This window comes from Carettochelys insculpta, chromosome 6 (assembly GCF_033958435.1).
Source record: "Carettochelys insculpta isolate YL-2023 chromosome 6, ASM3395843v1, whole genome shotgun sequence".
Taxonomy (NCBI): domain Eukaryota; kingdom Metazoa; phylum Chordata; order Testudines; family Carettochelyidae; genus Carettochelys; species Carettochelys insculpta.
This window is the reverse complement of record NC_134142.1, coordinates 79,043,313-79,070,346: the sequence shown is the minus strand read 5'-3', so window position 1 is coordinate 79,070,346 and position 27,034 is coordinate 79,043,313. Positions and strand designations below refer to the sequence as shown.

The window sequence follows — 27,034 nt, the reverse complement described above, 5'->3', positions numbered from 1 at the left end:
TTTTGCTCTGTGACCATGGATTACATAACATGACCACTGTATGTAATGTGCCCTTTATGTGGATGGTGGTAGGATGGTTGTGGCTATCAGCTCAGCCATCAGTTCTGGAAGCAGCACCTGTATTTTTTGGTTGGCTGTTCTGTTGACAGAGGTCTGGGCAGTCTGGCTGCTCTCTATTAATGGAGGACATTGACGGGGGAGCCCCTATGAGATGTGGATGTATTTTGTAGACAGAGGTTGTGTTGGCAAAACTCTGTCGACAGTGACTCCTGTAGACAAGAACTTTGTAGTGCAGACCCAGCTATAGCAGTGAAGCAGCGTGGTTTAGTCACTTAGGCTGTGTCTAGACTGGATGCTATTTTGGGATACAAATATCTCGAAATAGCAATCCCACAGCTAAAACAGGATTCTGCTTCTGCTACCCCATCATAAAAGCTGTAGGGGAAACTTCAAAATAGTCATTTATTTTGAACTTTGGAGCCTTTTGGGTGGCACCAAGTTCGAAATAAATTAGCTTGAAATAATTTACACAATCTCAAAATGCCCATTCATATCCAGAACGGTTGGGTGCCAAATTTAATTAGGGTGGCCGTCCATCCCCTTTTCACTGGGACATTCCCTCATTTAAGCTGTCTTTCAGGTGTACTGACTTTTTTAAGAAAATGGGCAAATTGTCCCATATTTTGCCAGACTCCTGTTCCATGGCACCTGGAGTCTTGGGGCTGCACCCCTCACTGCCAGAGAGCTCCTCCATGGGGCAGCTGCCCCGTTCCTCGATGCCCTACGTCTTGGGGCAGCATCTTCCACTCCCCCCCCATTCGGGAGGCTGCAGCAACCTCCAACATCAAGGCTCCCTGATATGGAACAGCAGCCCCCCATCACTGGAGGTCGGTGTCCTGTATTTGCCATAGACCAATGTGGTCACCCTAAATTTAGTGCACACTTGATCAACGCTTTTTTTCTAGAAAAAAGGGTGCCAGAATTTAAGGGATTAGAGTATTCAATTTTAATGTCCTGGTCCCTGTGCTGCTTCAGGACAGTGGGGGCTTCTGCCCCAGTCCCTGCACTGCTGCAGGACAAGCAGGGTCTCCTGTCCAGGGTGCAAGGGGGCTCCTGCCCCGGTCCCCATACTGCTGTGGAACCAGCAAGGGATCCTGCCCCAGTTCCCACACTGCTGCAGAACTGACAATGAAAATTTTTCTGATGTTCTAACAGAAATAAGATGCTGGAGCTGTGTTCCCGTGCATTCCGCCTGAAAAAACGCCCTGCACTTGATAAACTGTAGGCGTTAAACCCTATGTGACTCAACTGCTTAGTAATACCCAAGTGTTTTTATGTGACTTTTTTGACCCTTAATTAAGTGTCTTTTGAGGCCTTATAAATGTTTGTAAATCTCAATAAGATTCTCAGATTGAAGGTGCTATCAATGTGCAAAGTATGATTTCAAAAATTAAATAGATTGTTCCTGTAATCATTAACTTAAACTTTTGCAACACCAGGAAAGATCTCTCCTGCAATCGTAAATGGCACAGAAACAAGTGCACTACTTTGAACTAACCTTAAGACTGCCGGTACATAGAGTGCTCAGATTAAATGATAAACAGTTCATTTTATCTGTCCTCAGAAGTTCTGGAACTGAGTTTTGGGACAGTGCTGTTTGGGAAACAGGTTTATGCTTTGGTTCAATGGCTCTTAGCTCACTCTCTACACTGTTTCAGTACCTCTGTGTGCTTTGGGTTGTTTTTTTTTTTTTTTTTTTCCTTCTTTCTATGAAATATTCGTAGGATGGGGGTTGTCATGGTTATTTCATGAGCTGGTTGGTGGCTTGAAACCGTTTCACCAATCCAGCCGTGTAGCACCATGTGATGTTTAAGAGAACATGCAGGTGATTGGACAGGAGGTTTACTATGTAATTCCTGAAGGAGTGGCAAAGACTGAAAGGAGCTTTAACCAGCCTGAAACAGCCTGGTTTTTTTGGTACTTGTAAGAGTCCTGGTGAGTAGAACCACAAGCAAAGAAGGGGTAAGGAGTAATTTATATTATATTCATTGTTCTACCTAGAATGCAAACATGTATTTGAAAGAGCTCAGAGTAAATCTATAAAATCAGTTGTATAAATCCTGTCTTAATTAGCTACTACATGTACATTCAGTTTTGCAAATGTATTACAACAGGTTCCTAGAGTGATTGCTAGAAAATGGTTAGAAAATGTACGCAACAATGAAAATTTGACTGCCAAGAAGGAGGGTTTTCTTTTTTTGATGGTGGTGTGATTTTTTTTTTCAACTTCTGTTTCAGCCTGTTTTCTGGCCTGTGCTAGAAATGGGCTTATATAAGGTGACCATTTTGCACTGCAATTTATTTCTGATTTGGTGGTGGTCTGCTCCATATTGTGAGGATGTTTTTGCAGCCTCTTTTCTCTGCTTTGCCTTTTAACAGCATCTTCTAATTCTGATAGAGAATTAGGGATTTAAAAAAAATTTTTTTAAAAAAATCAATATTCACAAAGTTATAGACAGCAATCTGAGCACCATAGCAAGGGAATAAGAGACTTTCTTACCGAACTGGTATTGGAAAAGATATTCTGTTTGATCTGAGACTCCAACAGGAAACAGGAAAAGGGTATGTTTATACAGCTTCTGTTTTAAATATATTTACATATATAAACTACTGTGTAAAACAAGCTTCATATTTCCAGGAATTAGTTAAGCCTCTCAGAGCTCAAGAATTATCTATGCATACAATGAATGGTTTTTGTTGATAAATATTGTGTTTTGAAGGCATATTGGTTCTTAAGAAGGACAAGAAAATAGCATTTAGCAAGATAGAGTGAAAAATAACTGGAAGATGAAACTGTTGATTAATAATAGCAAGCTTCATGTGAAGTATATAGGTGGGGGGTTATTGTATGATGTGCAATACACATCTGCTTAATATATATAGGACTAGCAGCTAGGGTAGCATTGTTATTTATCATAGGTTTTAATTAATCGTCCATAATCCATTAATCTTTACTGAATGGGCCTTTTGCGAACAGCTGCTGTTTTCTTGCAACATGCAAGATAGCTTACTGTGTCCTAAAGAAAAGCGGATTTCAGTTAGGGCTTGTTTAGAAACAAAATCAATAAATAAGCAAGGTCTTGTCTTACTTTTGTGAATGTCCTGTGTCAAAGTGTCTCCACCTGCCTCAGTTTGCATCATGTTGTTTACCAGTTGTTGAACACTTCCTGACAGTACAGTTTATGGCTGCAGTTGGGTGGTGCTGTCATGTCTTTCAAAAAGCACTCTGATGAGATAGGCCTGAAGCAAACCCAGTGACAACCACATTAATGATCTTTATTTAAAATGACTTACGTGTTTTACACTACCATATTTGTGTCATCTCCATATTACAAGATCACAGACTCCATTAGTCTGTTTCAGCAAAAACCTCAAAGAGTCTGGTGGTACTTAAAGACTAATAATTTTATTATGGCATAAGATTTTGGGAATTGCAACTCACTTCATCAGATGCATGAAGCAGTAGGGCTACAGCGATGGGAATGTTGCTAATTGAATCAGGGTAGATGTGTATAAGAATATCTAACGTGGAAAAGGACATGATAAAAAGCACACCGTTCTCAGGCCCTATTCATGGAATCATAGAATGCTACAGCTAGAATGGACCTCAGGAGGTCATCTAGTCCAGCCTTCTGCCCAAAGCAGGATGAACCCAACTAAATCATCCCAGCCATGACTATGTCAAGCCAGGACTTAAAAAGCTCTAGGGATGGATCAAAGGAACCCAAAAATTATCTTTAAAATCTCATGGTTACTGAGGGGCCTGACTTATGAGTTTTGAATCTTTGGGATCAGAGATACTGCAAGATCCTTAAAAGAGGGAATTGCATTTTTCTTTGCAGGCTGAATAATATTCCTAGAAGGGAATGGGGAAGGCAGGTAGGGGCTCCACAGGCTAATGGTTGCCTGCAGAAGACATTCCAAGTGGATTGACCATCTGTCTCTGAGGTACAGCATTGCTCAAAACAGTGAACGTGACCCTTTTTGGGCATGTCATTCTAGACTTTGACACAACAGGGAAGTAGTGGAGTCTCCATCCCTGGAGATATTTAAGTCTCGCCTCGACAAAGCCCTGGCAGGGCTGATCTGATGGGTTTGGTCCTGCTTAGAGCAGGGGGCTGGACTCAATGGCTTTTTTAGGTCTCTTCCAGCTCTATTGTTCTATGATTCTATGATCTCTGGAGATGCCTTTCACCATGGTTGGATTTAGACTCTCACAACTTTGCTATATATTTTTTTTCTTAATGAGACATGCTTTACTGCGTACAAATATGCTTCTCTCTTGCCATTGTCTGGGGCAGGCCTCATCAAGGAGTAAGGGAATAATTTTAGTCATTATGAGATACATCTGCCACTGAGTGATGGCACTGGGCCTGGCCTGGAACCTGAGGTAAGCCCGGTAGGAGGGAGATAGGGCAAGTGGTAATCATCATAAATTCACTCCTGGGGAATTTTTCAATTTTACTATGGGTCTAAATGTAACAATTGCAGAATTTTCCCCGGACTAAATATTTAGCAAAGGTGCTACAGGACTGCTTGTTGTTTGTAAAGCTTTAAATGGAAACAGATACTCTTCTGAGACTATATAGCAGACAGTTTTGGTAAGCATCACCCAGGGAGCTAACTCCTTGTGACAAAGGTATTATGAAATGAGATTTTGTGACAATCCCAGTGGTAGTCTTCTTCTTGCTGGTCACTCCGTAACAAGTAGGATGTCTTCATGTCACCCTGCTATTTGTGAGTCTGTTGATGGCTAATCAGCCCAATTCTGGAGCTGCAGATCTTATTACAGAAGAGGCAGGTGTTGGTAGCTGTTGGAGTGGTGTGGGGCAGTTTTTGATGCTCTTTTCTTCTCTACCTCTCCTCATCTGCACTGCAGTGGGCCCTCTTAAATTGTGCCACCCCATTACAGATTACTGTTCTCCACTGGGGATGGTCTTGGGCAAGGTTCTCCCAAGTGTCGACACCAATGCTGCATTTTTTCATGTGTGCCTTTGGCATGTCCTTATATTGCTTCTGCTGACCCACAACATTCCTCTGTTCGTCCTCCAACACGGAAAACAGAATCTGTTTTGGGAGGTGCTGATCAGACAGCCAAACCATGCGACAAGTCTAACAAAGTTGTTGATGAATGATAATACCTTTGATGCTGGTCATGTTCAACTCTTCCAGGACGCTAATGTTCATGCACCTATCCTCCCAAGAGATACTTAGGATTCTCCTGAGGCAGCATTGATGATATTGTTCAGGTGCCTTCAGATGATACTTCTATGTTGTCCAGGTTTCACATGCTTATAGTAGCGCTGGAACAACCACTGCATAGTATACAAGGAGCTTGTCTTGAGATAGAAGTCCCAGGTCTCGAAGACCATTTGTCTCAGGCAGGCGAAAGCAGACCTTGCACTGCTCTGACGATGCTGGATTTCCACATCAATGTCAACTTTAGTGGAAAGATGACTTCCAAGGTATGGGAAGTGTTCCACATTTTCCATAAATTCTCCTTTGACTTCAATAGAAGGTTCATGAGATTGTCCCATCAGTGAAGGTGGGTGGAGCATCTTGGTCTTTTTGATGTTCAGAATGCGGCTGAGATTCTCAGCCTAGTCACTGACGTTTCTGCAGCACAGAGGTCTGTGGGCTTAACTGGAAGCAATTAACCAGTTATGGGGAGGAGGGGAATAAGGGGTGGTAATTAATAGGCAAATAAAACTGTTCACTCAGTTACAAGGTGGGTCCATAACTGAGGCTATGACTACATGGCCGTGTCTACACGTGCCCCAAATTTCGAAATGGCCACGCAAATGGCCATTTTGAAGTTTACTAATGAAGTGCTGAAATGCATATTCAGTGCTTCATTAGCATGCGGGCGGCAGCGGCACTTCGAAATTGACGCTTCTTGCCGCCGCGCGGCTCGTCCAGACGGGGCTCCTTTTCGAAAGGACCCCACCTACTTCGAAGTCCCCTTATTCCCATCAGCTCATGCGAATAAGGGGACTTCGAAGTAGGTGGGGTCCTTTTGAAAAGGAGCCCCGTCTGGACGAGCCGCGCGGCGGCAAGCCGCGTCAATTTCGAAGTGCCGCTGCCGCCCGCATGCTAATGAAGCGCTGAATATGCATTTCAGCGCTTCATTAGTAAACTTCGAAATGGCCATTTGCGTGGCCATTTTGAAGTTTGGGGCACGTGTAGACGTAGCCCATGAGAGCAGTCTGTTGACGAAAGTTACTTTTGGAAGATGGCCAGACTGCAAAGCAGATCACTCTTTTGATCCACACAGTTGACAGAGAAGAGCCAGGCTGCCCAGCCACTTTCTTGACTGAATGGCCCCCGGAACTCTGTCCGACAGGGTCGCATGGCCAACAATCCCTTCTGGGAGCCCTGGCGAGACACGCCCTTAAAGGGCTCACCGCAACTCCCAATGCTTGTTCCCTGCCCATGCTGAGGCTTGCCTACCTCCGTAAGGGACAGCATAGCTGCTACAGCAGGGCTCACACGCTCTCAGAGAGACACAGAGCTTTCCAGACAGCCATGATGCCAGAGCAGTCCCCAGGCTTGCACTGGACCCGCCTAGAGGTGTTTCAGCTTCTGCTGAACCTCCTCACGGCCATTCTCCTCCTCCCTGCCAGACACCACTGTTGTGGAGCATGCCCTTGCTGCCACACAGGCCCACTTGCTTTCCCTGCCCCCCCACCCCGGGTGCTCAGGCAGGTCTGGAGGCACAGCACCAGTTCCAAGTGGTGGGACTGGCTTGCTATGGAGCAGTGGGAGACAGGATACCCAGCTGCGGCCCATGATCCCTGGGGAGAAGCAGGTCACTATCGCTGTGTGGAAGCTGGCCACCCCCAACAGTTACCACTCCATGGGGAACCAGTTTGGCATGGGGAAGTCCACCATCAGGGTGGTCCTCATGAAGGTAAGGCACTCGCGGACTGCAGGCCCTGCACGGGGGGTGGAGGAAGGAAGGGAGTGTCCTGCCCAAGGGGAACCCCTGGGGAGCAGGATCGGGGTTAGAGGTGGCGGGAGGAGGGGGGGAAGATGGGGGGGAACCAAGCCATCCCACCCTCTCACAGCCTTTCTGCTCAGGGCGCAGCCTCGTGCAGGGGGGAGGGGGCTTCCAGAGAGCTCAGGAGGAGGGGACAGGAGGTGGCAGGGGAGCCTGCAAGGGCCCATGGGCTTGCTCCCTCTGTCACAGATGTGCAGGTTTGGTCCCCTCTCCTTGCAGGTCATGACAGCCATCAACACACTCCTGCAGAGGGTCCTTCGAATGGCAGATGTGGTCATGGCTGGATTTGCCATCCTGGAGTTTCCCCAACTGCTTCAGGGCTATTGACAGGACCCACATCCCCATCTGTGCTCCAGACCACAGTGCAGCCAAGTTCATCAACCGAAAGGGATCTTTCTCCATCATGCTGCAGGCCCTTGTCGACCACGTCAACAGTTCCTCGACGTGTATGTTAGGTGGTCGGGCCAGACACACAACTCCCAGGTTTTCCACAACTCTGACCTGTGCCAGAGCAGGAAAGTGGGCACCTTCATCCCCCACTGGAAGCTGGCGGTCGGGGATGTGCACATGCCACTGTTCATCATGGGGGACACTGCCTACCCCCTCGTTCCTTGGCTCCTGAGCCCTCCACCGGGCATCTGGACCCAAGCCAAGAACTGTTTAACGTCCAACTCAACTGGGCATGGTGCACCTTGGGCCACCTGAAGGCACACTTCAGGTGCCTCCTCACCTGGCTGGACATTAAGGGAGCACAACATTCCTCAAGGTTTGGCACTTATGGGTTCTCTGGAGGTCATTGTCTTACTGCAGTGTACCCTCTGGTCACGGGCCTTCCCTGTCTGTGGTGGGAGAAGCGGGTGTGCTGGCTCACCCTGGTGCTGTCTCGGAGCTGGCTCATCCTGACAGGGAGTGACCTTGCTCAGTGCAGGTCCAGCTGTAAGAACGACAAGTAGGGAAGATGGTGAGTCAAGTATCCAGTGCAACCCCTGAGGCACTGCCCCCCACCATGAACACTGACCAACACCCCACAGGCCATGGGATGGGCATGTCCCAGAAGCACAGGCATGTGCAGGCTGTACAGTGAATCCTACCACACGGGAACTCTGCAGAGCTTCAGGGACCAGACTGATCATTGTGCCCTTGCCCCCCCCCGCGCATGGCAGGCTAGCAGCCAAAGGGGGGCAGGGTGTCCAGCTTCAAAGGGGTCTCTGCATGGGGTGGCTGGTGAGGCCCCCATACATGTGTGGGGCTTGCAGCACTGTCTGCAGGAGTGGATGCTGACTCTCACCTGTGGGTATGCCTGGGTGCTGGGAGCCACACTCCTTGGTGTATCTGGGGTCAGGCCTGCGCCTGGGCAGGGCCTGCGCCTGGGCAGGGCCTGGCGCCCCTCACTCTGCAGCCTGGGGTTTGTCCAGGCTCCCGTGAGGCTGGCACCCATGCATGGGGGTTGCCTGCTGGGTCTGGGTGGGACATGCTGTCTTGCACATGGTTCCACCTGCCAGGACGACAGCGTGAGGTCCCACCTGAGCCAGCCTGGGGAGGCTCACAGAGTGCCCCATCGGCATCCACCCCCCCAATGCCCTGGTGTGTGTGACCTGCGGGTTACTTACCAGAGAGACCCTCAAAGAGCTCCAGAGGTGCCCTGGAGGTGTCCTGGCTGGAGGGGCCAGAGTCCAGGGTGATGACCAGGGTGCTGCCACTGGCCTAGGACCCCATCTGCCTCTGACCGGTGAGGGTTGGGTCCCATGGTGCTCCTGGTCCTCCTCTTTGATTTCTGGCTGCAGGTGGGGAGGGGAGCCTCCTCTGCAGTGTCCACAGAGCAGGTGGGAGGAGGTGCTGTCACCCCCCAGGAACTCATGCAGTTTCTTGTACTATGGGCAGGTGGCCAGTCCTGCTCCTGATCTGTGCCTTGCATCCCAGGCCTGGGTGTACCCCATGCAGTTCTTTGACTTTTGCTCACATCTCCTCCAGCTCCTGTCCAGGAGAGGGCCTAACATGTCATGCCCTGGGATGGCTCCTGAGACCCCTCCGGCTGTCCATCGAGGGCCCCGGAGGGTCTCACTGTGCCTGGCTGGCTGCCATCTTGTGGAAATCAGCTGCAAGGCATGGCCATGAGGGCGTGAGGACAAGCAACCTGTGGCTCTGCTGCTTCCATGCTCTCAGCTTCCTGCCACATGGTTTCTGGGGCTCCCTGCGCCTTTAAGATTGTCCGGAGGCAGGGACCATAGACGTGCAATTTCTGTGGACAGGACATTCCCTGAGGCAGCTGCCCAGTGTTCTAGAGGCTTTTTCTGTTGAGAGAAGGCTCCCTGGACCATCCAAACTAGCCTTCCATTGATGGAGATCTGTCGAGTGAGGCATTCTGCCTCAAGGGGGAAGGGCAGAACGCCCTCAACAAAAGTATCAGAGGGGTAGCCATGTTAGTCTGGATCTGTAACAGCAACGAAGGGTCCTGTGGCACCTTATAGACTAACAGAAAAGTTTTGAGCATGAGCTTTCGTGAGCACAGACTCACTTCATCAGATGCTGGTCTTGGAAATCTGCAGGGCCAGGTATAAATAAGCCAGAGCAAGGGTGGGGATAACTAGGTTAGCTCAGTCAGCAAGGATGAGGCTTACTACCAGCAGTTGATCTAGAGGTGTGAACACCAAGGGAGGGGAAGCTGCTTCTGTATTTAGCCAGCCATTCGCAGTCTTTGTTTAAGCTTATTTATACCTGGCCCTGCAGATTTCCAAGACCAGCATCTGATGAAGTGAGTCTGTGCTCACGAAAGCTCATGCTCAAAACTTTTCTGTTAGTCTATAAGGTGCCACAGGACCCTTCGTTGCTGAACAAAAGTGTCACATTCTGTTTACTGTTGACAGAACTCCTTGGGAATGTGGGCACTCCATGGGTTTTGTCAACAAAACTCTCTAGTAGAGATGTAGCCTGAGGGGGAGAGAGTCATGAAGAGTTCAGAGGGCAAGCTAGGAAGAGAAGAGAAGCTGTGTGGAAATCTCCTCCAACTAGCCATTTATTTGTCACATATTTCATTCCATGCTGAAAAGGAAACAGCCGGCGAGACCATGAAAACTGGCTAAGCTCACCTCAGTGAGTTCACCTCTGAAGAAACACCCGGTGGTACATCTATGACTAGAAGTGAAGTTTTAAATGAGCAATCAAGCAATCAAGCAATCAGTCTCAGGCTCACCTATTTAGCAAAGAAAGTCTGCTCGTTAACTCAGAGTAAAATAGCAGTGAAGATACTGCTCTGCATTTAACAAAGGCTGTTGTGTTGATTTCAAGCCTAGAGGGGAGACTGAGTTGAAGAAAGACTAGATATCGGGCAAGGAAAAAAATCAAGCAGAATTAAGCCCTTTAGTTGGGGCAGGTGGAAGGAGACAGAACCCTGTCAGGCAATCTCTGCACAGTGCTTTTTTTTTAAAAAAAAACCGCTTGTGTCAAACAGGGTGGGGATATCAGGTGCCTTTGATATAATAGGAGATTATCAGAAATCTCATTTATAAAAGATAATGTAAAACTGGCTGTTCAGGAGACCAGATGTTATAACACAATGTAATCCTCTTTCAGGTAGGATCCAATGGCGGCTTCTCCTGAAGTAAAATCTTCTGAAGAAAGGAAACATAAGAGCATCCCAAATGGTTCTGGAGCATCTCAAGGCCAATGGGGAAGAGCCTGGTGAGAGAGGGTCATCACTCAGAGTGAACAGAACCCACATGTAATACTGCTCACTCTGGTTCCTACAGGTTATACCTCCCTGGTCCAGCACCCTCGGGACCTCAGTGGTCCCAAATGGGAGATTTTTGTTGGACCAGGGAAGGTTATTTCTCCTGTCCCTGGCCACTACCACCCCTCACTCACTCCAGCCACTGATCCCTAGCTCTATGGCCATGGCTTATCACTGCAGCTGGCCCTTCAGCACCAGCATTCCAGCCCTGCTAGACTGCCAGTGAAGCCAGCACTCCAGATCTGGGCTCCCACAGTGGGCTGCCACAGCAAGCCAGCTCTCTAGCCCTGGTATCCTACCCAGGGCTGCTGGAAGAAGCTGTCACTCTGGCCCCAGTGCCCTGCCCAGAAGTGCTGGGGCAAGCCAGCGCTCTGGCCCTGGTATCGCTGCTGGGGCAAGCCCGCACTCCAGCCCCAGTCTCCCGTGGAGCGTTGTCGGGGGACACCACTAACAACCTGTCCTCACTGTCCTGCAGTGAAACTGCCAGCTGGTTGCTCTCCTGCCCCAGTTCTCTGGTCCAGGAACAGCTCTCATCCTGCCAGATGACACATGTTGCCAGACAAGAGAGTGCCGGGTTTTGGAGGTGCAACCTGTACCACTTACCTCACAAACTTAGCTCCAATATTCAAAAGATAGGGACCCTCAACAGTCAAAGGCTGCATCAGCCTTCAATTCAGAATTACAGTATGAATGAACTAAACACAATATATCTGAAGTACAGCTGTAGTACAGACTTGCTGCCAGGGGTTATTAGATGGTTTATGTCCTTCAGCCTGTGGTTATCAGTTCATTATAGCTTCAGCTCAAAACAAACTCAGAACAAGTTTAGTCCAGATCAGGGGTCTTTGCTTCTGGAAATTTCAGATCAGGTACTTTAGTATGCAGTGGGTCTCTCTCCAGAGGGCGTATCTTCAAAAAGTTGGTGATTTTTTGTTTGTTTTTTTGCAGGGGAGAATTTACATTCCCCTTACTTTGAAGTACTTCATAGGAAACCCACTTCACATATATTGTTATAAGAAAAAGACTTCTGAACTTCTTCACTCCTGGAGATTGCATTAATTTTGTGCTTCTGCACAAAATCTCACAGTAGTACATAACATTTGCATTTCTCTTACACTGTACCCCAGAATTATTAAATCTAATTGAGTGAAGTTTATTTAATTTGAGAAAAGTGATTCAGGATATTATCAGTCAGCCTCAATGCCCACCTTACAGCTTTTTTAGTCCCAGGGTTCCACACACACCTGGGATTTGGGGCCCCAAGTTCAATTTCTCTTTCACCCGCCATGGGCGGGGGTGAACCTGGGCCTGGGGGAGCCAAGCCCCCCAGCCCCACGTCTTCTATCAGAGACCCCACCCCTGTTGCCCACTGCCCCCATGGTAGCCAAGCCACCCACTTATGGGGCAGCACCCCATCCAGCATGGATGCAGTCTGCAATAGGCAGCCTTCTTCCATTTTGCCTCCCCCCACTCCAAGCATGGGTGGCCCACAGCTCATCACGGCTGGAGCATGGGTGGCCCAATCCCTCTCCCAGGGTCTTGCAGTTTGCAACCCACAGCCCAGCCAGGGTACCCCCAGAGCACAGACAACCCAGAGCATATGGATGGTGGGTAGCCCTGCCATCCTGAGCCTGCCCATCCCCAGAGCTCACAGCGGGAGGGAAAGGGCTGGCAGTGCATGGCCCCAGCCTTGGTGGGGCTGAAGCTTAGGCAGCCCCAGGGTACTGGGAGAGCTGCACTGAATTGCGGGGTGGGAGTGGAGTGCGGGCATAGCCAGCCAGGAAGTTTGGGAAGGCATTGTCTTTTCTGACCCTGGTACACGCCACCCTGGAGAAATGAACGACCCCGTTCAAGTTCTCTCTAAGCATTCTGGCCACTGAGCTATGGAACATGCTCATGTAAGTTTCTCTCATTAAAGCTGTCAGTGTGGATTGAATAATTAAACCACCTTTTTAGGATGCAACGTTGTGAACTGGGAACTGAGACATATAAATGACTTGCCCACAGTCCTGCAGAGACATTGTGGTAGAATCAGGAATTTGAAGCTACCTCTATGTTTCAGCCCAGTGTCTTAAACACAAGTTTATCCTTCACCTTCTGAGTTTGGCAACAAACAGCTACGTCACGAGAGAGCACGTCACAAACTATACAACTGCTCTTTTTTCTCTCTCTCTTCAGAGATAGTGGTTTCGGTGCTGTATACTTTAATAATGTGCAGACGAATTTATACTACATGCTTTACAAAGTAGCACACTTAAGTAGAGCAAACAAACTCTCTCAAATTGAAACTAGATGGGGACAGAACCATTGTTTCAATGTAAAATTCTTTTCAGAAACTAACCTCTTTCTCTATTACAGGGAAGTAGACTGGTTTTCATTGGCCGGTGTCCTCTTCCTGCTTACATTTTCTCCACTCATCGTATATTACTTCATAATGTCGTGTGATCAGTACCATTGCTCTCTGATGGACCCCATCACTGATGTACTCACATGGAATTCCCATATCTCTGACATCTGGAACAAAACTCCCTCCGTCACCTGGAAAGCTGCTAACATCTATATTTTTTGGGTCACTTTCCAGGTAAATCTTTGAATTTCTGTATTACAGAATAAAGTCAGATAATTACTCCACATAATGATATATAGGTATATATTGCTTATCTACTGTTATGATTATTTCTCAAATTAACACTTTTGTGTGAAAAGGATGAGAGAAGCGATTTAAAATCTTAAATATAGTTTCCCACATCCAAATAGATCGTAAGGATTTGGTTGACAGTCATTTGCTTATCACCAACCCCACACCCCACAACAGAAACAGAAATGCTAACCCAAGAACCAGTACCTGCAACAAATCCCATTGCTAATCCTGTCCACATATCTACCCTAGTGACACCAGAGGACCTAACTACATCAGCCATATCATCAAAGGCTCTTTCACCTGCATATCAACCAATGTGATACATGCTGTCATGTGTCAGCAATGCCCCTCTGCCCCTGGATTGGTGGAACATTGGACAAACTAGACTGTTCCTATGCAAAAGAATAAATGGATACAAATCACACTCAGGAACATACAAAAGCCAGTGGGAGAACATTTTAATCTCCCTGAATACACAGTTAAGACTTGAAAATTGCCATTCTTTAGGGGGAAAAAAAATCAAAAATGGGCTGCAACGTTAAACTGCTGAGCTGGAATTTACATTTGATGCCATCAGAATGAGTCTGAATAAGACTGGGAATAGCTCTCTCATTACAATACATCTACATCTGACCTGACTGAATTAGCTCTGATGTAACACTCTCATCTCAATATCTCTACCATCTGTTTCTTTTTGTTCTGTTTCCTGTATCTGATGAAGTGAGCTGTAGCTCACAAAAGCATATGCTGTAATAAAATTGTCAGTCTTTAAGGCGCCTTCAGACTCCTTGTGTTTGTTGTTGAAACAGTGGATTGCTTCACCATATCTGTAGTTTCACAGTAGTTTTAGGTATCACTCAAGCCTTATATGATGAGAGCCAAGTATGACAGGTCAGCCTTATTCCCAGTCTATTTCCACACCTTGCTGGAACACTGGGATCAATACCAACTGCAACAGCAGGAAGAATATCACCCAGTGAATCACCAACAGCACTTCTTTCAAGGCATGCAATTTTTCCTTAAAGAGAAACTACACTTCAATATCTCATTCAGATTCAGACTCAACCCCTCTGTTAAGAAAGAACAAGATCACAGAACTTAAAGTTCTTATTCACCAACATGATTGCCAATACTGAAGAAAAACATTACATTTTTGTCTTCTAATTTCATGGAAACAATTTTATACTGCATTTTATATATTAGTATTTACAATAAATTTTAATATACTTTTGTATACAATTAAAAGTATATCAAAATTCAATTCTGCAAGGAACGCTTGTTTGTTACAATTAAAGTGAATTGGTATTTTGGTGGGTCTGCATATCTGCATTTTTAATATCAGGATCTTACCCACACCCACACTATTCAGTGTTTTATGCCCTGCTAATTATTGATGGTTTGTACATTCTTTGCTTTTTAGGTGATATTATATATGTTAGTTCCTGATTTCTGCCACAAGTTTCTACCTGGATATGTAGGAGGCGTACAAAAAGGCGCTCTGACCCCTGCAGGTAAGGGTTTTGTTGTTTTTTTTGTTTTTGTTTTTTTCCTTACAACAGACATACAGGCTACATCTACACAAGAGTGATCTGTTGACAGAAGTTACTGTTGGAAGATATCTTCTGACAAAACTTCTGTTGACAGATCATGGCCAGATACAAAAGCGGATCACTCTTTAAATCCTCTCTGTCAGCAGAGTGCAGCAAGACTGCTCAGCTGCTCTCCCAACAGAACAGCCCCCCCATGGGTGTTCCGTAACTCCGGCCTGTGCCAGACCATGGAGGAGGGCACCTTCATCCCCCATCAGGAACTGGTGGTTGGGGACGTGAACGTGCCACTCTGCGTCGTGGGAGATGCTGTCTATCCCCGCATGCCCTGGCTCATGAAACCCTACAGCAGGCAGCTGGACCCAAACCAGGAACTCTAATTCCTGATTCAACCAGGCATGGATGCAGGCCAAATGTGCCTTCAGCCACCTGAAGGCACACTTCAGGTGCCTCCTCACCTGGCTGGACGTGTGGGAGGGGAAGGGAGATGGACACCAGCCATGGCTACGAATAGCCATGTACAACTCTGGTCCACCAAGCCCATGGGACAGGTTGCAGATCCAGGAGGCCCTGAGGGGGACCTCCTCTTGTGGCCCCCCAATGATCTCCCTTGGGCATCCCCAGCAGGGGGTTCTGAGCCCATAGCCCTATCATGTCTCCATCATGACCTCTCCCTTTGCTCCCATCCCCACCCCCTCCCCAATAAAGTCCAAATAAATAACATTTTAACTTTAACGTAGACAAATGTGTTTGGAATACATGTTGTAATGAACAACTATTTACAAGGTCCAATAAAAATTAGTTGTATACAGTGAGGGGGCAGTTGAGACAGGGGGTGGAGGATCCTTGTCCATGGAGGTCGTGAGATCCCCTTGAGGTCCTCGGCCTCAGGATCGACTCCTGCCACAGGTTTGGGGTCCTTGTTGGGGCTGGATTGGAAATGGAAGCGTGAGGAGATATGGAGGTGGGGAGACTGTGGAGGAGTCTGGGTCAGCAAGAAGAGCAGGGAGGCCTGGCAAGCAGCCGGGGGCAGGCATGGAAGAGAGGGCAGCCATCAGCCACTGCAGCAGGTCCTGGGCTGGCCAGTAGGGGCAGGGGAGCAGGGGCAGGGTGGGGAGAGGCAGGGTGAGCAGCGACATTGGAGGGGAATGAGGGCAGCAGCCTTGGGTGAGCAAATCAGACAGCAGAGGGGCAGAAGGAGGGTGGAGAGGGGAGTAAAGAATTAGATAAAGCCAAGTAGGCAAAAGAGCCCTATAATGAGTTAGAAAATTCCCATCCCAGTTCAAATCGTGTTAATGTGTTGAATTTGAGTATAAAAGAGAGTTCAGCAGCCTCTCTTTCCAAACTGTTGTGAAAATTCCTCTTCGGTGAAACGCAGACTTTCAGGTCATTAACAGAATGGCCCACTCCATTAAAGTGCTGGCTGACAGGTTTGTGAATCAGGAGTGTTTTTATGTCTGTTTTATGCCCATTAATTCTTTGTCTAAGAGAGTTTGAAGTCTGTCCAATATACAAAGCATCTGGGCTTTGTTGGCACATGATGGCAGATATGATGTTAGTTGAGGAACATGAAAATGTGTCTGTGATTCTGGTAATAACCTGGTTAGGTTCAGTGATGGTATCTCCAGAATAGATATGTGGACAATGTTGGCAACTTTTGCACACTTAGCTTTACCTAATTCTTGACTCCCCACATACCCATTTCTGCCTCTCTGATTTGCTCACCTTGATAGTATTTTCATGATTTGTCAACCTTGATTACTATTTTTGGTTCTCTGGGCCTTAAATATTGAGTCTGTTCTGGTCTGGCTATGGTCTGAAGAAGTGGGTCTGTCCCACGAAAGCTCACCTAATAAATTATTTTGTTAGTCTTTAAAGTGCTACTGCACTGCTTTTTTTTCCTGATAATAAATAGACTAGCACGACTATCTCTCTGTTACTATTCACTCTCAGTTTAAGTGGCTGATTGAAACTGCAAGTCACAACTCTCACACCTCATCCTTCCAGAGAAAGAAGAGCGTTTGCAGGTTAAGATGGGAGCAAAGAAAAATCCTTATTCCTAATTTTGATGCAAGAATAACATTGTGCTCAAAAATTTCTCGGGTCAGGAGGCTGAGAAGTTTCAGCATACTGATTAGTACAACTTGTACAGAGAACATAAAGAAACCTGAGGGTGTGGCTAGGTCATCAAGAATTGACTGAAAGGTAAATGTGTTTCAGCCATCCAGCCAGACATCACCCACTGTGACTCATTTCCCTAAGCGACTCCTGGCAGAGCTGATTTCAGTAACAGTTGTCACTTCTGCACCCACTCACCTGCTTCACACACTGGGGAAGGAGCAGCAGCAGCAGCAGCAGCAGCCCCCACCCACCCCAAAAACGTGTGCAAAACTTCTAAGCCAGCCAGGCAAACAGGAAGACAGAACCAGCTGCTGGTAGGGGAGGGGCACAATTAAAAGGTTCCCACCTCAGCAACGTAAGTGTCATATCCCATTCCCCAGTTTGTAGCCCAGTCCTCCTCCTCAGTCCCCCAGTGGAGCTTAGGAGGAAAAGGGAGTGAGGGTGGTCCCAGACCTACTCCACACTAACACACACCCAGATAGCAAATCCCAGATAGCTACCGCACAGAGGGAACCACACACACTTCTTTATCCCCAGCAACCTCAGCCACCCATCCTGAGCCTCTTCCAGCACAGCCTGCCCCACCCTCTTCCCATAGGGCTCACACAGGAGACCCTCTGTCCCAGGGAGATGGGGAGCCCCTGCCCTGGCCACCCACCAGAGCAGAGGAATTACCTGAGACAGAGTAAGTGCTGCAGCTGTTGTCCTTCCTCCTGGATTTCCCCTCCTACCTAGGTGGCTCACCTGCAGGTAGAGTCACATGAGACTCTTCATATGCACCCTCCTCAGCACACTGCCTTGGGCAACAGCCTTGATCACTAGGGATGGTAGATACTGCATAGATACTGTTTTTGAATGTAAAGGTGTTGATGCAGCTATTCAAAGTCTAGTTAAAAAGTTGTTCTTTGGCAGGATCATTGTGCTTATTGATTTTTTTTTAATTGTCACTGCATGATGATTGGATAATATGCATGTGCAGCTGTGCTTTAGCTAATTGGAATACTGGCTTGTGGGGTGATGAAAGTAGTGAGTAACTAAATACCTTCAGAAACGGTAGGTGAGTAAAAAGTACAGTATTTTCTAAAAAATATACTCAAGTGAAAGTACAAGTTCCATGAAAATAAATTGGAATAAAGTACAGATCCTGAAAAAACGTACTTGGGTAGTGTAACAAAGTATTTCTACTTACTTTACACCTCTGCAGACAGCATGCTTCTGGGCTGCTTCCACATGCTCAGCTTGCTGCCATGGGGTTCCTGGGGCTCCCTGCATCTTGAAGAATGGCTGGAGGCAAGGACCATAGACTTCTGCTTGCTGTGGACAGAGTGTCCCTCAGGGCAGCTGGCTGGTGCCATGGAGAACTTTTCTGTCAATAGCAAGGCCCCCCAAAACATCCAAACTGGCTTTCTTTCGACAGAGATTGGTCAAGACAGGCATTCTGCCTCATGGGGGAATGGCAGAATGCTCAACAGAAGTGCCACATTCTGTCAATTTACTGTCGACAGAAGGCCTTTATAATGTGGACGTTCCATGAGTTTTGTCACCAAAATGCCAGTTTTATTGACAGAACTCTCTAGTGTAGACATAGGCCACAGTACATATTTCCTTTTAAATGACAGATGCTTCATTAACATTCTTATCTGCTATAGTTAATTGCATCTTTTATAATAATCCAGATCTGTATTTGGAAGTGGGAAATGTAAACAAACTCTCTCACAATATGCTTTAGAAAACTAGTTTGTTTGAAAGATACACCTTCCTTGTGTTGGCTGGGACTTTAGCTTGAGCTACTTAATGTCAGTTAAACATATTTCCCTTTCTGCTCTCCATCCCCATTCTGAAGTCAAGAGCAGGCCCAGGCAACTATATTAATGGCCGCACCAGCTTGTCATCAGATCTGCATTGGTGTGAAGGATAGAGACCACAATAAGACTAGTGTGTTTGGGAGGGGATCATTAAGTGCTTCAGGAGGTGCAAAGAAGCCAATGGAAAGACTCATTTTCATAATGGGCAGTGCAGCTGTACTCCTGGGAAGTATATGTGATTAAAGCTAATAAAAGGCATTTTCCTTTTATAGTTAATTCATGCAGCATCACAGAACATTGAACAATTTAACCCTTCCTCTTTAGGCACAATAAACAAATATGAAATCAATGGACTTCAAGCCTGGATCATTACCCATGCTCTCTGGTTTGCAAATGCTTACTACTTCCATTGGTTCTCACCCACCATCATTTTTGACAACTGGATTCCTCTCCTGTGGTGTGCTAACATTCTGGGATACTCGGTTTCCACATTTGCAATGATTAAAAGCTACTTTTTCCCAACTAACGCCAAAGATTGGTACGTCACTGTTAGTACTTATCAACTGCAGTGTTGTAGGCAATTTTGACATGTGAACATTGAAGCTTCTTCAGTATAACAATATAAATTCATTTTGACTAATATCTTATCTGGCTAGAAAATGGTATGACTGGTCAAAAGAAATATCTAAACTAAACTAGGAAGATCTTAGAGTCAAAACTTATCCTTAAAATCTGTTACCTTTATGTGATCCATTGTATCATCTAAATAATTACTTGGTTTATATATTAACACAATTTTAATTCACAAAATGACAATTCATGCATTGGAAAAATCAACTGAAACCTGTATTCAAACTTAATGTGCTACATTTGCATGTGAATGTTTTACCTTTACAATGTTTTATGCCTTTTAGCAAATTCACTGGCAACTTACTTTACGACTATATGATGGGGATTGAATTTAACCCTCGAATAGGGAAGTGGTTTGATTTCAAGATGTTCTTCAATGGTCGGCCAGGTATTGTAGCCTGGACTCTAATTAACCATTCTTATGCTGCTAAACAACAGGAACTATATGGTCAGGTGACCAACTCGATGATCCTCGTCAATATCCTACAGGTAAGTCTGGACCATGTGGGCTTAAAGCTGGTTGGAAACTAAGGATTTTAAAACAGATTAAATCCTAATGATAAAATTGATTTTGCATTTATTTCTTGTTGACATATAATAACCTCAGTCATGATCATGCATCAGGACCTACTAGTATGGGGTTTTACTAATTTCTATGGGATTCTGGATTTGTGTATCACAGCAATGTCCAAATCTCCAGAGCCTGATGCTGGATCACGGACCTGTTTAATCTGAGGGCTTGCCTATACTTACCAGAAGACTAACAGACTGCGGTCGATCTTCCAGAGTTTGATTTTGCACATCTGGTGAAGAAACGCAAAATCGACCTCTCTGGACTCAGCAGTTGACACCTATATTCCATGCTATCATGTTGAGTAAGGGAGAGGTAGCCATGTTAAAGTGCTACATTTCTGCTGTTTTGTTTTGTTGGAGTACAGACTAACAAAATGATTTATTCAGTGATGAGCTTTCATGGGACAGACCCACTTCATCACATCAATCTCATTTCCAATACAGACTGACATTTGTCAGTTTTTGTTGCAAATTCTTTTGGTTCTTTGTTACAAATGTCAGTCTGTATTGGAAATGAGATTGATGTGATGAAGTGGGTCTGTCCCATGAAAGCTCATCGCCGAATAAATCATTTTGTTCATCTTTAAAGTGCTACCTTTCTGCTGTTTTGTTATGTTGAGTAAGGGATGTTGATGTGAGACTAAAGAGGCTCGAACTTCACTAAGGAAATAAGTCGATTCTGATATGTTTGTTTTAGCTACACAAATGCTGAAGCTAGAATTGTGTTTCTGAAATTGACTTATTTCCCTAGTATAGACTTAGACTTAGAAACACATTTGTGTTTCATCTAGAAACAGACCTGTTTCCTTTGGATTTTAACAATCCACTTGATTTCAACGGATAAAGATGGAGATTACACATACTTTATTATTATTATTACTACTACTACTACTACTACTACTACACCACATTCAGAGATCCTGTCTGTTGAGATTCTTAGTGCACAGATGAGGGGCGGGGGGAAAACACTGCAGCTTACTAGCTCAGGGAGAAGACAATCCATACAACCCCAAAATCCTGAGCCTAAGTAAGTAGCCTGAAAAACAAACATTTATTAGGTTGGTGGCACACACTGAGAAACTAATAAAGTCATGAAGAAAATGAGATAAAATACTGGAATTCGCTCAGTGGGAACAATTAGCAGAGATTGTTTTGTTTTTAGCTGTTTTGCCCAGTAACACAGAATGAATTAATCTTAGCCACAGCTTCTAAATCAACAGTAATACTGCTTTAAAATTGTGTACACAATATTGCATTTTCAAATTATTCTTCCTCCTTTCCCCAGACAGTCATCCTTTAGAATAAAATTTCTTTTATTCATTTTGTTGAATCTGAATAGCTGGCTGGCTAGTTAGTTTAGAGCAGCTGAGTTTACCTGTTGTTTGTTGATGTCAAGCTGCCACAATGCATGAGGTAAAGGCTGTAAAATTTGTCAGTAAGAGAGACACATTCCACACTGTGCCAGGGCAGTGGGGACAGAACACAGGATGAGATGGCATTAGAATTTTTAGAGAATTGTAAAACTGGTCACGCTAAGGGCTGTCTTCTGTCTCTGTAGGAAGAGAAGCCATACAGACTAGTATTCAAGTATCAGAAGGGTAGCCAAGTTAGTCTGTATCTTCAGAAAAACAGGTCCTGTGGCACTTTACAGACTAACAGATATTTTGGAGCATAAGGTTTTGTGGGCAAAGACCTGCTTTGTCAGATGCATCAGTATTGTGTACTTTTCTTGTTTATACCACTTGAATCCACCTGGTGGCACTGTGGTATTTCTAGGGGCTTTAGCTCTGAAATTGTGGGACCAAGTACCCTCCCTTTAATAATAATAATAATTTATTATTATTATTATTATTATTAATAAATAATTAAAAAAACTATTTGCCCCAGATTGGTAAGTGGCCTCCTCTCAGTTGAGCTCACAACCCTGGGTTTAGCAGGCCAACAGTCAAACCACTGAGCTATCTGCCCCCTGCCTCCCTGTACACCCACACACTATGACTTTCTATGGTACTGCCTGTGCCTCCGTGGTGGCTGGAGAGGCAGCAGAAGCTGCAGAGTAAGGGGTAGGCTGATCACCTTGTGCCCCACCCCCCATGAAATTTCACACACCTAAGGGGGTGCCCCCCCACACTCTGCATACCCCTGGGCTGTTGCCTGTTGTGGATGCTCTGCTGATCAGCTGAGAGGCCTTCGAATCTCTCCTGAGCAGCCACACCAGCACACAGGAAACCCTGGTAGAGACCAGTCCTTTAAGCCAGGGGTGAGCAAACTTTTTACACTAGGCCCCACTTTTCATCCCTGCAATTAGCAGATGCCCCTCTCCCCCCCACCCCCGATGGCCCTGCAAGCGAGCAGCGGCCTCCTGGAAGTGACACACTCCATGCCTTTTAGGGGGTGGGGATAGAAAAGATTAACAGGAACATTGGTCTGAGTGAGACTTTAAAAGTCCCCATGAAACAAACACGCAATCCCAGTTCTGGGGAGCAAAGTTAAGGGGCTTCTTTCCTCCCCAGTGTGCATGCAGCAGCCCCCGCCCCCGCAGCCCAGTGCCGTGCTGGGGGCGCTCGTTGGAGTAGTGCAAGCAGTACGGGCAGGGGCAGGAGCAGCTCTGCTGGCGTACCACTGGTTACCTGGCCAGGTGGCATGGAGGGAGGAGCAGAGGAAGGGGCTCCACTGCCCAGCAAATGGCAGTGGAAAGGCAACTAGAGGACTTGCAGGACCAGGCTGTGCACCAGCGTTTGTCCAAGCGTGGAGCAGGAGGGGGTCGGGTGCCGGGCGCCGGGCTGGGAGGAAGCAGTGGTGGTGCATGCACTCCCTGGCATGCAGGGGGAGTGTCCCACTGCGAGTGAGCAGCCTCCCCTCACTCTGTCCCCAGAGCCAGCTTTGTCCCATTAACAGCATCCTGGCTGCCGGGAGCATGACTTTGCTGCGCCCCCCCCGCCCAATAAATCTCCTGCCCCCAAGGGGGTATGTCTGCCCCACACACACTTTGCACACTCCAGCTTTAAAGCTGTTAGTCCTGCTTTGACCAAGACATGTTGTAATCCCCATCAAAGTAAAAGCTGACAAACATGATGTTAAAGTGCATTAAGGGTCTATTTAAATCAACACAAAGTTAAAGATCAAATACCCAAATGTGCACCACTGTGCTTTTGTGTACATTACAGTACACTGGATCTAGGATCAGGTGTGATTCATTCCCTTGCTACACAGACATTCCAAAATGGTATCTCTAGGTTTAAGTTAGTTTTGTTGGTCCACAGACATCACATTCCTTTTGCGGCTCTGAAACCCTGTACTCTCTGGTCCCACAACATCAGTGGTTTGGCGGAGGCAACCAACCGGAAGCAGGAACTCGTTGGGAGCAGCGGCCCAGCAGCAGCCAGGGCTAGGGAGCTGCCACTGAAGCCTGGTAGCAGTGGCACTGTATTGGCTGGGGAGATGCAGACCAGCCGCAGCCAGGGAGTAGCTGCCTAGCCCCCAGACAAACCTGGAAGTGAGCAGCTGCGACAGAGCAATGGCAGCAGCAGGTTGGCAGTCAACCTGGCTGGAGAGGCTGGAAGTGGAGCCGGGAGTAGACCGAGAGTCCAGCAGCAGATTCCAGTGAATTTGTTCATTCAGGACTGGTCTGTCCAGAAGATGCTGGACCAAGGAGGTCCAGCCTGTATATTCTGTCTAGAGTGGTTTGGTCTTAATGAGTTAGAAACATTAGCATTGGTTTACTAGTTACCTTGAAATTATTGAACCCTTCTTACACATAGGTACATTAGTACAACTGTGGTGATATTTTTAAAATACTCTGTTTTGCTGTTGGTAAAATGCAGGAGGGCTGTTAGGCTGCTGCCACAAGATACAGCCGGCAGCACAATTCTGATATAATGACACTAACTATGACAGATGGATTTCATAGCCACAAAACATTGTTCTAAGTGTAAGGCATTTACTTCCAGGGTATCTATGTGTTGGACTTCTTCTGGAATGAAACTTGGTATTTGAAGACTATTGATATCTGCCATGATCATTTTGGATGGTACCTCGGCTGGGGAGACTGTGTTTGGCTGCCTTACCTTTACACTTTGCAGGTAAAAATACAATTGTATTATTCATAGCATTTTCGTGGAAGCAGAATGAGTTAAAAGTATGTGTAGAAATCATAACAGTGTGTTCCCCAATAGCATGGCGAGCATCCTCAGGAAGCTTAGTTGAGTAATGTAGTACAAAGCTTAGAATAGTGGTTTCACCCATCCCTTAGTTAGGCCTCCTGTGACGCACCATGGTACAATCCAGACTGATGAGTAACTGGGTCACCTCTGCTCTGTAACCTGGGGTGCTCTTTAAAATACGTTGCTGCTCACGAACAGCTTCCAGCATGTAATTTACTTCCAACTGTGTCTGTGTGTGTGCTGCAGTTGGCCAGCCAGACCTTGGGTCTCACTAGTCTTGAAAATTACCACAGGGTGACCCCAACACACTCCCAGTCCCAGATTCATTCCCAAATAGGATGCAGTTCAATAAGGACAAATGCAAAGTACTCCACTTAGGGAGGAACAATCCATTTCACACATACAAAGTGGGAAGTGACTTCCTAGGAAGGAGTACTGCAGAACAGGAGCTAAGGGTCATAGTGGACCACAAGCTGAGTGTGAGTCACCAGTGTGACACTGTTGCAAAGAAAGCAAACATGATTTTGGGATGCATTGAGAGAGTGTTGTGAGCAAGACATGAGACGTTCTTTCACTCTTAAGCCTTAGTTGCAGTACTGTGTCCAGTTCTAGGCACCACACTTAGGAAACGTGGAGAAATTGGAGAGGGTACAGAGAAGAGCAACTAAAATAATTAAAGGTCTAGAAAATACGACCTCTGAGAGAAGATTAAAAGAATTGGGTTTTAGTTTGGAAAAGAGAAGGCTTAGAGGGGACATGGTTGCATCTTTCAAGTACCTAAAAGGGTTACAAGGAGGAGGGAGAAAAATTATTCTCCTTAGCCTCTGATGCTAGAACTAGAAGCAATGGGCTTAAATTGCAGCAAGGGAGGCTTAGGTTGGACATTAGGAAAAACTTCCTAACTGTCAGGATTGTTAAACACTGAAATAAATTGTCTAGGTGGTTGTAGAATCTCCATCACTGAAGATATTTAAGAACAGGTTGGATATAAATCAGAGGTCTGCAACCAAAATAACAAGAAGAGCATTTCTCGCCTCCCCTCAAATTTAGGTACAAAATTAACACTTCAGGCGCTGCAACACTTGTGAATGCAAAACAGTCCTTAATAAGTAACGTCAAAGCATACTTTTGGTAACCCCTGTTTGAAGACCAGCGTGCACACAATGATTTGTACCAGTTAGAAAGTTCAAGTCACTTTCACACCTGGGTTGGAGAGCAAATGAGGAAACCTGCACCTGGGGATAGGCTCTTCAGCAGGAAAGAGCACTCTTTGCATCAACCCTCCACTCCCCTCTGCTTTCTGAGGCTCTACCCCCTTCTGGCCTTCAAACCTGCCCCCCCCCCCGGCTTCTCCATGGTTTACCTGCTCCAGGCCTCAGCCCCCAGATCTGCCCTCCTAACCCCAAACTTGACCCCCATCAGCCTAGGCTTAACCCCACCCCCCTCAGAGCCTCAAACCTGCCCCCCTTCAAGCTCACCCCCTCCACACACACACCACTGCTCCTCCAAGGCCACCTCCTTCTTAGCAGGGCTGCATGGCTCCAGCACGGGCAGACTCAGCATCCCCTCCCTCCCCAGCTCTCCTGCAAGCTTAGCACTTCCCCCCACCTGCAGTAGTAGTCTAGCATCCTTCTGTCAAAGGTGGTGTCACTCAGAGGAAAAAGTAGATTTTCAGAAATTCATTGAAACCTCTAACTCTTCCTCATTGGCAGGGTTTATATTTGGTTTACCATCCTGTGCAGCTGTCAACAGCTAATGCAGTTGGGATCCTGCTGTTGGGGCTGGTGGGCTATTATATCTTCAGGACGAGCAACCACCAGAAAGATCTCTTCCGTCGCACAGATGGGAACTGCAAGATCTGGGGTAAGAAGCCGGAATATATTGAATGCACCTATACATCCATAGATGGGACCAAATACTACAGCAAGCTGATGATTTCCGGGTTCTGGGGGTACGCACGCCACTTTAACTACACTGGTGACCTGATGGGCTCCTTGGCATACTGCCTGACTTGTGGCTTTGGGCACATCCTACCTTATTTCTACATCATTTACATGACCATTCTGCTGACCCACCGCTGCATCAGGGATGAGCACCGTTGCTACAGCAAGTATGGCAAGGACTGGAAGCGCTACACTACTGCAGTTCCTTACCGACTAATACCAGGAGTATTTTAAGACAAAACCTATCACTTTCTGAGGAGAGTGAGAATTCACACCCCCTCTTTGGCACCAGCAAAACTATTATCCAGTTTTCTGTAGAACATCTTGTGAGGGAGAGAGCTTGGTTTGAAGGATACCTCTTCTTCACCTTCCAATGTAACATGCTCCCTATAGCTATTTAGAACACAGTAGTACTGAACTGGCCAGCTCCAACAGTTAATTCTTTGCTAAAAGTGCTTTGTGTGATCTTTTTCCCCCCAGATAAGGCAGAAATTAAAGACTGAAGAATTTGTTATAATCTAGCTCCTGAAATATTCTTTCCCATTTTGTATTGTTTTAGATGAAATGGATGAAAGTGGAAGGGAAAGGGAGGAATACGGGGGAGATCCTCAGTTGGTTTAGAGACAAACCTCATTGGTAATATGCCAATACTTACACCAATATGCAGCAGTGGAGGATGCTGCCCAGAGTCATCTGATGTTCCCATTTTAGTTGGGCAGAGTTTGTTTGCCATGTGAATTAGGTTCTAAACAAATATTTGATAATGAGAAACAGAATTTTCCATTGCAGGCGAGGGACTTGAATTTTTATCGCTTGTGACCAAA

The 27,034-nt window shown here is 46.3% G+C and overlaps 1 protein-coding gene across 1 annotated transcript; it reads left to right on the top strand.

The window, feature by feature from the left end:
- The first annotated feature begins 1,938 nt into the window (after positions 1-1,938).
- DHCR7 (7-dehydrocholesterol reductase) lies at positions 1,939-26,731 on the top strand. The gene is made up of 8 exons (XM_074998927.1): positions 1,939-2,022; positions 10,631-10,738; positions 13,146-13,368; positions 14,849-14,939; positions 19,226-19,439; positions 19,816-20,020; positions 24,055-24,186; positions 25,980-26,731. The coding sequence occupies exons 2-8, from the start codon at positions 10,641-10,643 to the stop codon at positions 26,442-26,444; spliced, it is 1,428 nt and encodes a 475-aa protein (XP_074855028.1). The 5' UTR covers positions 1,939-2,022; positions 10,631-10,640; the 3' UTR covers positions 26,445-26,731.
- Positions 26,732-27,034: the final 303 nt, after the last annotated feature.

Excerpts from the sequence above, each read along its gene's own strand:
- DHCR7 (XM_074998927.1), top strand. The coding sequence starts at position 10,641 with ATGGCGGCTTCTCCTGAAGTAAAATCTTCTGAAGAAAGGAAACATAAG. Across the intron at positions 14,940-19,225 it reads AGGCGCTCTGACCCCTGCAG|GCACAATAAACAAATATGAA; the intron begins GTAAGGGTTTTG and ends CTTCCTCTTTAG. Across the intron at positions 20,021-24,054 it reads TCCTCGTCAATATCCTACAG|GGTATCTATGTGTTGGACTT; the intron begins GTAAGTCTGGAC and ends ATTTACTTCCAG.